This window comes from Aedes aegypti, chromosome 2 (assembly GCF_002204515.2).
Source record: "Aedes aegypti strain LVP_AGWG chromosome 2, AaegL5.0 Primary Assembly, whole genome shotgun sequence".
NCBI lineage: Eukaryota > Metazoa > Arthropoda > Insecta > Diptera > Culicidae > Aedes > Aedes aegypti.
In genome coordinates, this window is record NC_035108.1 from 111364281 (window position 1) to 111376010 (window position 11730).

General features: G+C 46.5%; 1 protein-coding gene across 1 annotated transcript in view; it reads left to right on the plus strand.

The window, feature by feature from the left end:
• Window positions 1–3780, plus strand: part of LOC5565133 (E3 ubiquitin-protein ligase TRAIP) — a 30843-nt gene extending 27063 nt beyond the window's left edge. The window contains exon 2 of the mRNA XM_001649426.2: window positions 2420–3780. Within this exon, the coding sequence (XP_001649476.1) occupies window positions 2420–3593 (1174 nt within the window). The 3' untranslated portion in view covers window positions 3594–3780. The remainder of the gene's footprint in view (window positions 1–2419) is intronic.
• Window positions 3781–11730: the final 7950 nt, after the last annotated feature.

The following is an 11730-nucleotide window of genomic DNA, read 5'->3' on the forward strand; positions in this document are numbered from 1 at the left end:
ATGTCGCCGCTGTCAGCCTCAAAGCATATTGTCCAGTACATATACCGTTACTTGTCCTTTGTCGTGCGCTGCCAGTATACATAATTGGGGCCGTACTGGCGTTGGTCCCAATGTGCTCGAAGCACTCCTACTCGTAATTCCATGCCTTGTCCGTTTGTATCGCGACCAGTATGCCATAATCAGGATCTCACTGGTATCAATCCTGATGTGCCGGTTGGCACTCCTGTTAGTTTGGGCTAGGGTACTTTAAGCGGCACCGGTCGCTGTGACAGAGTTGCATTCGGATTTTTGTGGTTTTTATGAAGGTTCATCAGAGCCCACTGCGAACTTCACCACATCCTGGGCAACTCCCCAACTCGCAGAGGTCCTGGGGGGGGGGTCCGTTAAGCCCCTGGACTGTCGTCCCTGCTGCCCCCTGGAGGACGCCATGAGTCCAGCTAAAAGGGAAATGCTGCGCTTGGGATTAGTAGCCTCGTTCGTGATATACGGAAAAGTTCTAATTCAGGACGTGTGGCGAACAGAAACACACTGGGACAGTAAAATTCCAACAGAGATCGTAGAAAGGTGGATAAAGTGGATAGCGGTGCTCAAGCGGATGAACGGACTGCGTATCCCTCGCTGCTATTTCCCAGAGTATAATCCTGAAAGCTACAAAAATGTCGAACTACACGTTTTCGTAGACGCTAGCGCCCAGGCTTACGCCGCTGTGGCGTATTTTCGCATCTTCGACCAAGGTCAGTTCAGGGTGGCGCTTGTTTCGTCGAAAACCAAGGTTGCACCACTTCGAGGACTTTCGATTCCACGGCTGGAGTTGATGGCAGCGTTACTAGGATCACGCTTATGGAGGACAATTGAAGAAAACCACTCGTTGAAGATCCAGAGAACTTGCTTTTGGAGTGACTCGTCGACAGTTTGTTCGTGGATTAGGCTTTCATTTCTGGCACTGCACCATGTACATCTCGGAGTTGTTCGAAAGACTACAACCGCCGCAGTCATGCAGCTCACCTCCAGCGCTATCAACCATGGACGGGAAGAACGAATCTGCCGACGATCTACTTGCCTCTCTATCGACGTCACCCGGTGGAGTGAGGTTAGCATTCACCTGCTCAATAGCTCTCGTCCGGGACCGGGTCTGTCGCATATTGGACTGGAAACTCATCTCTATTCCGGTGAATCCCGTAAATTCGGATGTAATTGATCAGTAGGGTGAATTTGATCACCGTGTCACACGATTTCACTTCTTTCTAATAGAGCACCAATATCAAGTAAGCCTGCGGTAAATGAACGTTGTTCGTCGTAATTATTGTCAAGTGATATGTTGTGAAGTTTTTTGCGTTAAAAAATGTTCATATCAATGAAAATAATGGAAAAGTCCAAAATCATGTTTGGTGTGGTATTGTCAGACTTCCATAAACTTTAATTTCTAACTAAGGATTCGGACATGGTGTCAGGCTGAAAATTTGTAAGGATGCCTCAAATACACCCCTAAACCGAATGTACCATAAAAATTCTTTCCATTTTGGTTATTATATTGCAATGATTGAATTTCTGTGAATTGATAGAAAATTCCATTGGAAATTGCATACATATAGGCGTTTTCCGCGGTATTCCTCAATATATAATATTGTTAAGAATTTAAACTGCATAAACGGATTCAGGGACCCCAAATTAGATATGTAGAGTTGTTTTCAAAACTAACAATAATTGCATTGATAAGTGATCAATTTCACCCCGAAATAGGATTCCACGATTTTTTATTTAATGCATGATTTTTACCACTTGAATTACATTTGTTAGAATTTTTCAGTACATGATCCAATGAGGTTCACCGTCGTACTTGTTTTCCTGTATTCAGTTGTTTGGAATCGACAACATTCTATATAACACACCTGAAAAACCAAAAAATATGATCAATTTCACCCGAAATTACGGTCTTTGAGTAAACTGTAGCGAAGAGATTTTTCGGAAATCTTGCAGCAGAAATTCGTGGGAGTATGATCAGCTCAAAGCTGCGAATAATATATTTCAATGAACAGTAATAACGATTTAATTCAATTATTTTTCCCTTAAAAATTCACTCTTTCCACGAATTCAGAAATTGTCTTATCGTGAAACCAAAACAAATCTTCTAATTCGTAATCTAAGTACTCATCTTCATCCTTCAATGACTGCCCAATTGACTACCTGTTGGGCTATGGAGTGGCTCACGCTGCTTCTAGACAGTGGGCTGATGCGGCGCACAATGAAACTGGATTAAAGATTTATGTCGGCACTTCTAATTTTTGTTAGAAAATTACATAAAGGTAACGTTGCACGATAAAAATTTGTTACCATGAGCATGCAACGAGCTCACCATCCTCGATTGGTATAAATTGAATTCCGATAGAGATTAAGCGACGCTTTCTTTCTACTGTTACAGATCGAAGACATGCCCGGAGTGTCGAAACAAATGCATCGCCACGAGCTTGACCAAAGTATACATGAACATCACCACCAACGTGGACAATCCCGGGGACAACGCAATGCTGATGCAGAACTTGGACAACCTGAAACTATCGTTACGGGAGAAGGATACGAAGCTGAAGAACCTGGAGGATTCGCAAGCCGCTCACAAACTGGAACGCAAAAAGATGAAGAAACTGGTGGCTTCGTTGGAGGGTACGATCAAAGGTCAAGATTGCATTCTTTCAACGCTGAGGCACGAAATGGACAAGCTACGGGCCGAGCAGACTGCCCATCAACGACTCAAGGAAGATATGAAAAAAATGGAGAATAAGATGCAGCTGATGAAGACGGTGGAAATGGCCATTGGGTCCTCTACCAAAGAGATCGAGGATCTAGTAGCGAGCAATAGCAATCCCCAAACGCTGGCCGTGTTGGTGACGTCGTTGAAGCGAGAACTGCAGGCCAGTGAGTTCAAAAGGAACGAGCTTCGCGATCGGATCAAAACGTACCAGAATGATCTGCACAAGGAGCGCGCCAAGTGCAAGGACCTGGAAGACAAACTGTCCACGTCGGATAGTGAGATATATCGACTGCAACGAGAGGTGGACGCGTTGTCCAAGCGAAAGGCCGATACCGACGAAGATCCTTCGGATAGCAGCGTAGTGCTGAACACACCCGATCAACCGGTGAAGCGGAAGCGTAAATTCGATGACTTCGATATGAACAAATCCACTCCGGTGGCGGATAAGGTGCGCAACATCATTGCTTCGGATTCCCCGTTTCTTCCCATCAGAGCATCCGCCTTCGGTCTGCATCCGGTGTTTCGGAAGGGGCTCAGTGCGGCAGCGTTGAGTAGGAAAGAATCCACCACCGGAACGGCCCTCACGAAAACCACTAGCGACCTGAGCGATAAGGTTTCTGGAAGCCTTCAGCCAGCGAAACACTTCTCCATTCCTTCGAGCTCCGCCTCCAATCTAGTGGGGGGATTGATGAAAAAGGAAAATGCACCAAGTATGCTGGTGCCGCTCACCACCGGCCGGATCGTGACCATCAACCGAGGGATGAAAAAGAAGGCGGCCTCTAGTTCGAACCTGGCCGCCTCAAACACCGCTCCGGATGATTTCCTGGAACTTGATTTGGACAGCTAGCTAGCACGATACAAATAGTTAGGCAACTTCGAAATTCGACGTAGCATTTAATAAGTATTTAAGTGATACAATTTACATTCTGACAAATGTTCCAGGTACAATAACACACGCTTAAAGCAGTGAGAGCTGACGTTGAAAGTTTTTAATAAACATTTGTTCAACCAATTGTTACACTGTTTAAAAAAAATAGACCAACACTGACTCAAAATAAATTAAGTTCATGTTGGAAGACTCTGTCCTTTTGTTATCCGAAATTACGATGCACAAATTCCTTCCTTAGCCGTGTGGTTAGAGTCCGCGGCTACAAAGCAAAGCCATGCTGAAGGTGTCTGGGTTCGATTCCCTTTCGGTTCAGGATCTTTTCGTAATGGAAGTTTCCATGACTTCCCTGGGCATAGAGTATAATGATATTCGTCTAAAATCTAAAAATGTTAGGAGCGGCTGATCATCGTCCTAGTGCCAGCGTGGGACTCTAAACAGTGCTGTGCACGATGGTCCTCCTGTTAAACCGGGGGTTGGTGCAGACCTTACAAGCCAGCAGTAAAAATCATCAGTACAGGAAGCATACAATGTAAATTCGCACCGGAACAATCGGCATAGACCCAGGCATCGAAAACGGACTAACGATTGGAAACTCGGATTATGGAATTGTAAGTCTTTCAGTTTCTTGGGAAGTACCCGCATTCTTTCCGAATGATTGAGGGTCCGCAAGTTCGAAATCGTAGCGCTGCAGGAGGTTTGCTGGAAATGGTCGACGGTACATACGTATAGGGATGGTTATACCATCTACCAGAGCTGCGGCAACAGACATGAGCTGGCCACAGCTTTTATCGTGATATGCGAAATGCAGAGGCGCGTGATTGGGTGGTGGCCGAATCGACAACAGAATGTGCAAGTTGAGGATCAAAGGCCGTTTCTTCAATATCAGCATAATAAACGTGCACAGCTCTCACATAGCAAGTGGTGAGAACGCTTTCTACGCGCAGCTGGAACGTGAATGAATGGTAACGCCATGATGTCGAAATCATTATCGGAGATCTCAACGCTCAGGTTGGCCAGAAGGAGGAATTTCGACAGTAGAAGCATTAACCTAAGAATGCTAATGTCACTGCTGTTCGTGTTACCAACATCTAGTTTGCCACGAACTGACAGCGTGAGTACCGGGCTTCAAAGTGTCAGATTAATTTTCAAAACCAAAACAACTACATGGTATTGAACAAACAATAAAAACCCATAATTTAAGGCAATAATTATTAAAATCAATTTTGTGACAACAACGCCACTAGCGTTCTACTACTAATATTTCTATTATTTCGACCCATTATAGGGAAGTTCAGCGCTCATAAGCTTACGAACGAAAACGGCCTTAGACTGATTGATTTCGCCGCCTCCAAGAACATGGCCATACGAAGTATACTTATACTTATACTTATACTTATATATCTACTTCCAGCAGAGTCTCCCGTATCAGTACACCTGGAGATCACCCCAACAGACACTTCTCAGACATTATCGCCGTCATAATCGCGGCACAAACATCGATTCGGACCACTAAAGTCGCCAAAGTGCGCCAAAGACTTTCCGTTGTGAACAACATTCGGTACCGACGCCCGCCACGGTAAAATCTGGAACGACTCAAGCTACCCGAAGTCGCAACTGATTACGCGCAAAGCCTTGATGCAGCGTTGGCGGAAGAGGAAGAGCTCACCGAAGCCCCTCTCGAGGACTGCTGTGTCAAAGCAGCCATTTACAACGCAGCAGAAGGCGCCATTGGGTTCGTGGAAGGAAATCGACGGAGTGTCAGACGGTTTTGGACGAGAAGAATGCAGCGCGGGCGATCATGCTGCAGCAGCCTTGCAAAAAGTGGAACGATACAAACAGAAGTGAAGGCAGCAAACCCATCTATTGCGGGATAAAAAGCGCTGCCTTGAAGAGTTGGAGTGCGAAGATATGGAGCAGCTGTATCGTTCTCAAGAAACACGTAAGTTCTACAAGAAACTCAATGCATCCCGCAAAGACTTTGTGCCGCGAGCCGAAATGTGCCGGGATAAGGATGGAGGTATCTTGACGGACGAATGTGAGGTGATTCAAAGGTGGAAGCAGCACTACGATGAACACCTAAACGGCGCAGAGCAGGAAAATCAAGACAGCAGGAGGAATGGCTTCATCAGTACGGCGGATTGTATGATGAAAACGGCAAGTCTACATGTTACTTCTTGCAATTCATTCAGAATTCCCTGGAAAATCTACTTGAATTTAGTTGTTCATGCTAACGATTGCTGCTGGTCATTTCGTTTATACATTTTGGTCATCACCCTCGACGATAAAAAAATGCTTTTCTTGAGCATTTGTTGCAAGAAATTTCCCACGCATCGAGATAGGCGATTACTTTTCTGAAAATACCTGAAGGTCGTAGACACAAAAGTCAATTTGGACAAATTGAGATGTAAGATTGTGAAAAATAATAGAATCGTTCTGGTGGGCTTCGATCCCACGACGATACGCTAGACTGGGCGCGTTAACCAACTACGCCACAGAACGGGTAACGATTCTGCAGCGCAATCGGCCAACCTGAAACCAAAATCCGTCACGACCCCATTTTCTCCTTCACAACTCTACACCTCCTTCGGCTCTCTGAGATGCCCAATTCAACTCTCCTAAGCGTGCCTATGAACAACAGTGAGAGATTTTATTTTTAGCGTCGCACTGTTGCCTTGTTTGTCCCACACTACTCATAAGCCAACGTTGGCTCAATGAGATGGTTAGTATGGGTCCGGCTTTCGACGTGGTCGTATCTCGTCATATCGACCCCTTTTGTGATAGAAAGATCGCCGCTCAATTTTACTCAACTAGCCCACCAGAACGATTCTATTATTTTTCACAATCTTACATCTCAATTTGTCCAAATTGACTTTTGTGTCTACGACCTTCAGGTATTTTCAAAACACCGTCGGCTGATTAAGCCGTAATAGACATGACAACCCAAGTTGAGATTACTTTTCTGTTGAAGTGCATACTTCCCTAAAAGATTGAGATAAAATAAACCTTGTTGTCATAAAAGCTGCTATTAAACTGATTGACTTGCACTTGAATATTGATAACTTACTTTATTTATACCTCTTAAATCAGTATTTGGGCTCTTCAGATGCAAATGCATTGCGATGCATTGCAAACACTTATTCCTGACGGAAAAACAACAAACTAATATTCGTTTTCATTGTTTATACGTATTTTCTACATAGTAGCATACTCATACTGCAAACTTTGTTGATTGCTGCTTGGTTACCATAAAAAGCGGAAAAAGCTGAACCATCTTCAATTAGCATTTTTTGAGGCAATTTCTCATCCACAAATGCGCAATCATAACAGTGTGCCCTTATTTGAGTATTTACAGTGAGTCACAATAAAAATCGTCCACCCTCATAGTTTCCTTTCAAAGTTCTGTTATTATTATAAATAAAAAAGCTGTGGTTTTCTAATTCATACAATTATTTGCATATTTCCATTACTTCATTGTGACACTGTTTTTATAAATATTAAAAACAAAATGGAATCGAAAAATAATAAAGTAAATTTAAACCTCAAATATAAGTCACAGTGAAAATCGTCCACCGATATCAATTTATAGTTGATCTGCGGTTGATCTAAAAGAATTGTCATTTTTTCAGGTGTCAACCCATAAACTAGTATCGAGTAGGTAAGCCTTTGCTCTTTGAAACTTTCCTGAGACGATTTGGCATAGATCGCACAAGTTTCTCAGTTTAAGTTTTAGTGATCTTAATCCACTCAATAGTAAGCGCACTTTTCAAAGTATATCTGCTCGTTATTTGATGTTTCCTGATTTAAACATCCAACAGATGCCACAAGTTCTCGATAATGTCGAGATTTGTAGATTGTCTCGGCAGATTGATGTTTGATGGGCATTTTTACCCTTCTTACAACCATAAGAAGGGTATAAAGATCGCTTGAAAAACCGACTTTTGATACGAGGCCCGGAGGGCCAAGTCTCATATACCAATCGATAGAGCTCGACGAACTGAGCACATGTCCGTGTGTGTGTATGTGTGTGTGTATGTGTGTGTGTATGTGTGTGTGTATGTGTGTGTGTATGTGTGTGTGTTTTTTTTTTTTTTTTTTTTTTTTTTCCATGCAACTAGGAGTTTAAAAATCTTCATAGACTGGCCTGTATATGTTCATGCTCATGCCAGTGTAATTTTTGGCGCGGTGTGGGATCCACAAAGTGCTTTCCCCACTAAAAACACTCTCCTAGGTTTAGTACCATAACCCTCCGGAACCACCTTCCGGTATTACTTCGGAGGGGAGGCTAACGTGCTGAGCGCACCTCTTCAATTTGTTATTCTACATGCTGAGCCCTTCGGCTCCTGAGCCCTTCGGCTCCTGAGCCCTTCGGCTCCTGAGCCCTTCGGCTCCTGAGCCCTTTGGCTCCTGAGCCCTTCGGCTCCTGTTAGCAGTTTTAAAACCGTTCAACGTTGTGCCTCATGCTGAGCCCTTCGGCTCCTCCCGTTAGTAATTTGTTAGTACCTATTTTCGCCCATTGGCGACCCGTCAATTTGTTAGTACCTACATGCAACATTCTGAGCCCTTCGGCTCCAGTTTGTACACTACTCTGCACTCATTCAGAGCGCGTACTCACACAATTACGACGACCTTCTCCTTTTCTTTGTTCAGCTGGTAGGATGCCGGGGTCGGTCCAACGATTCCGGTTGAGCATAACTTCCGGTTCGTAGGCGCCTCGACTACCCATTACCAACGTCCCGACGCACTCTACTCGACTAGTCCCCGACGGTGGACCTAGTCTACACCGACGAAGAATTCCCCGGCGGTGAAAATTCTCCCGAGACCGATTCTTCTTTTTCTACGTTTCGAGCCGACCGGAAGGGTGCCGAAGTCAGTCCAGCGATTCCGGTGGAGCCTAGCTTCCGGTTCACTGGTGCCCCGACGACCCTAAAACCGGCGCTATGACACGTCTACTCAACTAGTCCCCGGCGGTGGACCTAGCCTACACCGACGAAGAATTCCCCGGCGATGGAAGTTCTTCCGAGACCGATTCTTCTTCTGCTGCTGCTACTGCTGCTCTTCAATTTTTTTTACGGGCCGACCGGTAGGGTGCCGGAGTCAGTCCAGCGATTCCGGTGGAGGCTAACTTCCGGTTCACTGGTGCTCCTACGACCCGGGACCGGTGCTACGTCGCGTCTACTCAGCTAGTCCCCGACGGTGGATCTAGCCTACTCCGGCGGAGAGTTCCCCGGCAAAGGAATATCTCCCGGAACCGAGCAGCCATTCTTCCCTTTCGTGCGTTCACTCTAGCTAGCAGATCGTTGGTCGCTACGCCACTTCCTCTGAAGCTCGGACATTATTCTCGATACCGTGCTATCGACAGCGTTCCAAATGCTTTCTTCTCGGCACATCTCTTCGACAACGTTATCGACAGTGACTCCTCGCATGTCCCTCCTCACTTCTTCGAACCTAGGACATTCGAAGACTACGTGCTCCGGTGTTTCCTCCACATTCTCGCAATCCGGGCAACAAGGTGAAGAAGCATGTCCGAACCGATGCAGATACTTCCGGAAACAGCCGTGTCCGGACAGAAACTGCGTCAGATGGAAGTTCACTTCTCCATGCTTCCTATTAACCCACAGTGACACATTTGGAATTAGACGGTAAGTCCACCTTCCCTTCTCCGCGTTGTTCCACTCTTGCTGCCACTTAGCCAACGAGTCCGTTCTAACGATCCTTCTCACATTTCTGGTGCCTCTTCGCTCATAACACTCCACGTCCTCGGCCAGGGTGATGCAGATGGGCATCATGCCAGCGATAACGCATACTGCCTCCGATGAAATCGTCCTATAGGCGCTCGCTACTCGTATGGCCATGAGACGGAATGTGCTGTTCAACATCCTCCGATTACGCTTGGTCTTTACCGCTGCGGCCCAGACTGGGACTCCATACCTGAGAATAGAGACCGCTACACTCGCTAGGAGACGCCTCTTACTACTTCTCGGTCCTCCGACGTTCGGCATGATCCTCGCTATCGTGTTGACCGCCTTCGACGCCTTTTCGCAGGCGTAGTCCACGTGAGCGTTGAAGTTTAGACGGTCATCTACCATCACCCCCAGATGCTTCAAAGCACGTTTTGATGAAATATCTTGCCTACCGATGTTGATTTCAACCCTCTGAACAGCTTTGAGGTTGCTAACCAGCACTAGCTCCGTCTTATGATGAGCCAGCTGCAGTTTTGCTCCAGTCATCCACGCTTCAATCGTGTCAATCGCTTCCGTCGTCAGCATTTTGACCTCTTCCAACGTCTCGCCAGTCACCGTTAGAACGACATCATCTGCGAATCCAACAATTTCCACTCCGTTAGGTAGCACCAGCATTAATACTCCATCGTACATCGCGTTCCAAAGCGTTGGACCAAGGATTGAGCCTTGTGGCACTCCTGCCGTGATCCTGATCGACTTTTGACCCAACTCCGTTTCATATACCAGGACTCTGTTTTGGAAATAGCTTTTTAGCATACTGCACAAGTAGCCAGGAACTCGCATTCTATGCAGTGCTAAGGCTATAGCCTCCCAGCTGGCGCTGTTGAAAGCATTTTTGACGTCAATCGTCACTACGGCGCAGAACCGATTGCCTCTCCTCCTCTGTTTGGATGCCTTCTCCGCATTCTGTACAACTGTCCGGATTGCATCCACCGTCGAGACCCCTTTCCGGAATCCGAATTGTCTCTTCGATAAGCCACTCTCGCTCTCTGTGCATTGTGTCAGCCTGTTAAGGATGATCCTTTCCAGGAGCTTACCAAGTGTGTCCAGCAAACATATAGGTCTATACGATGCTGGGTCCCCTGGTGGCTTCCCTGGTTTTGGCACCAACACCAGCTTCTGAACCTTCCAACTGTCTGGGAAACAGCCTTCATCCAAGAGTTTCTGCAGCGTCGTCCTGAACAAATCCGGGAACGCCAATATCGCGGTTTTTAGTGCTACATTGGGGATCCCATCAGGACCAGGAGCTTTCTTCACCTTCAGACCCTTCGCCACTGCTAGTAGCTCTTCATTAGAGATTCGCACACCTCCGGGTTCTTCTTCCTCGTCTTCGTATGGCGTAGGCGGCCACACTGTTGGGTCATGATGCGGAAACAGACCTTCCACGATAATCCTCAACTTGTCTGGACATGTTTCGACTGGTGTCACCGGACCCTTAAACTTCGCCATCACAATACGGTAGGCGTTGCCCCAAGGGTTTTCTTCGGCTTCTCGACATAGCTCCTTGTAACAGCTGGACTTGCTCCGCTTAATCTCTTGTTTGAAAGCAGCTCTAGCTTCACGGAAAGCGATTCTCCGTTCCTCTCTCTCTACTTCGGTTCTTGCTCTCTGGACGCGTCTTCTGGCTCGGAAGCATGCAGCACGGAGGGTACTAAGCGTCTCATTCCACCAGTACGCTGGGCGCCTTCGGTTCCTAGGCTCCAACTTTCTCGGCATCGATGCATCACAAGCCGTTGCTACCACTTCTGTCAACTCTTCTGCGTCAAGGTTCGCCCTGCTGTATGTTCGAAGCGCCTCAATAAACACCTCCTTGTCGAAGTCCTTTGTCTTCCACTTCCGCTCGTATGTCCTCATTCTCATCGGCGCTGGGGAGATTCGCCGGCCGATGCTGTAGAGAATCGCCTGATGATCACTGTGGGAATATTCCTCACTCACCCTCCAATTCATGTCATCCAACAACAATGGGCTACAGAACGTAACATCGATGATGGACTCCCGACCGTCTTTACGGAATGTACTGACAGCCCCTTCGTTGCACAGCCTCACATCTAGCTTCGCCAGAGCTTCGAGTAAGCTGTACCCCCTGGCGTTGGTCAATCTGCTGCCCCACTCTACGGCCCAGGCGTTGAAATCTCCTCCTATGACTACCGGCGTTCTTCCCACCAGCGTATCTGTGAGCAAATCCAACATACTATTGTACTCTTCGTCTGTCCATCTCGGAGGCACATAACAGCTGCATACGAAGACTCCGTTGACTTTGGCAATAACAAATCCGTCGTGTGAGCTATCGACTACTTCTTGAATGGGGAACCTGCCCATCACCTGTATTGCCACCATACCTGCTCTATCAGCCA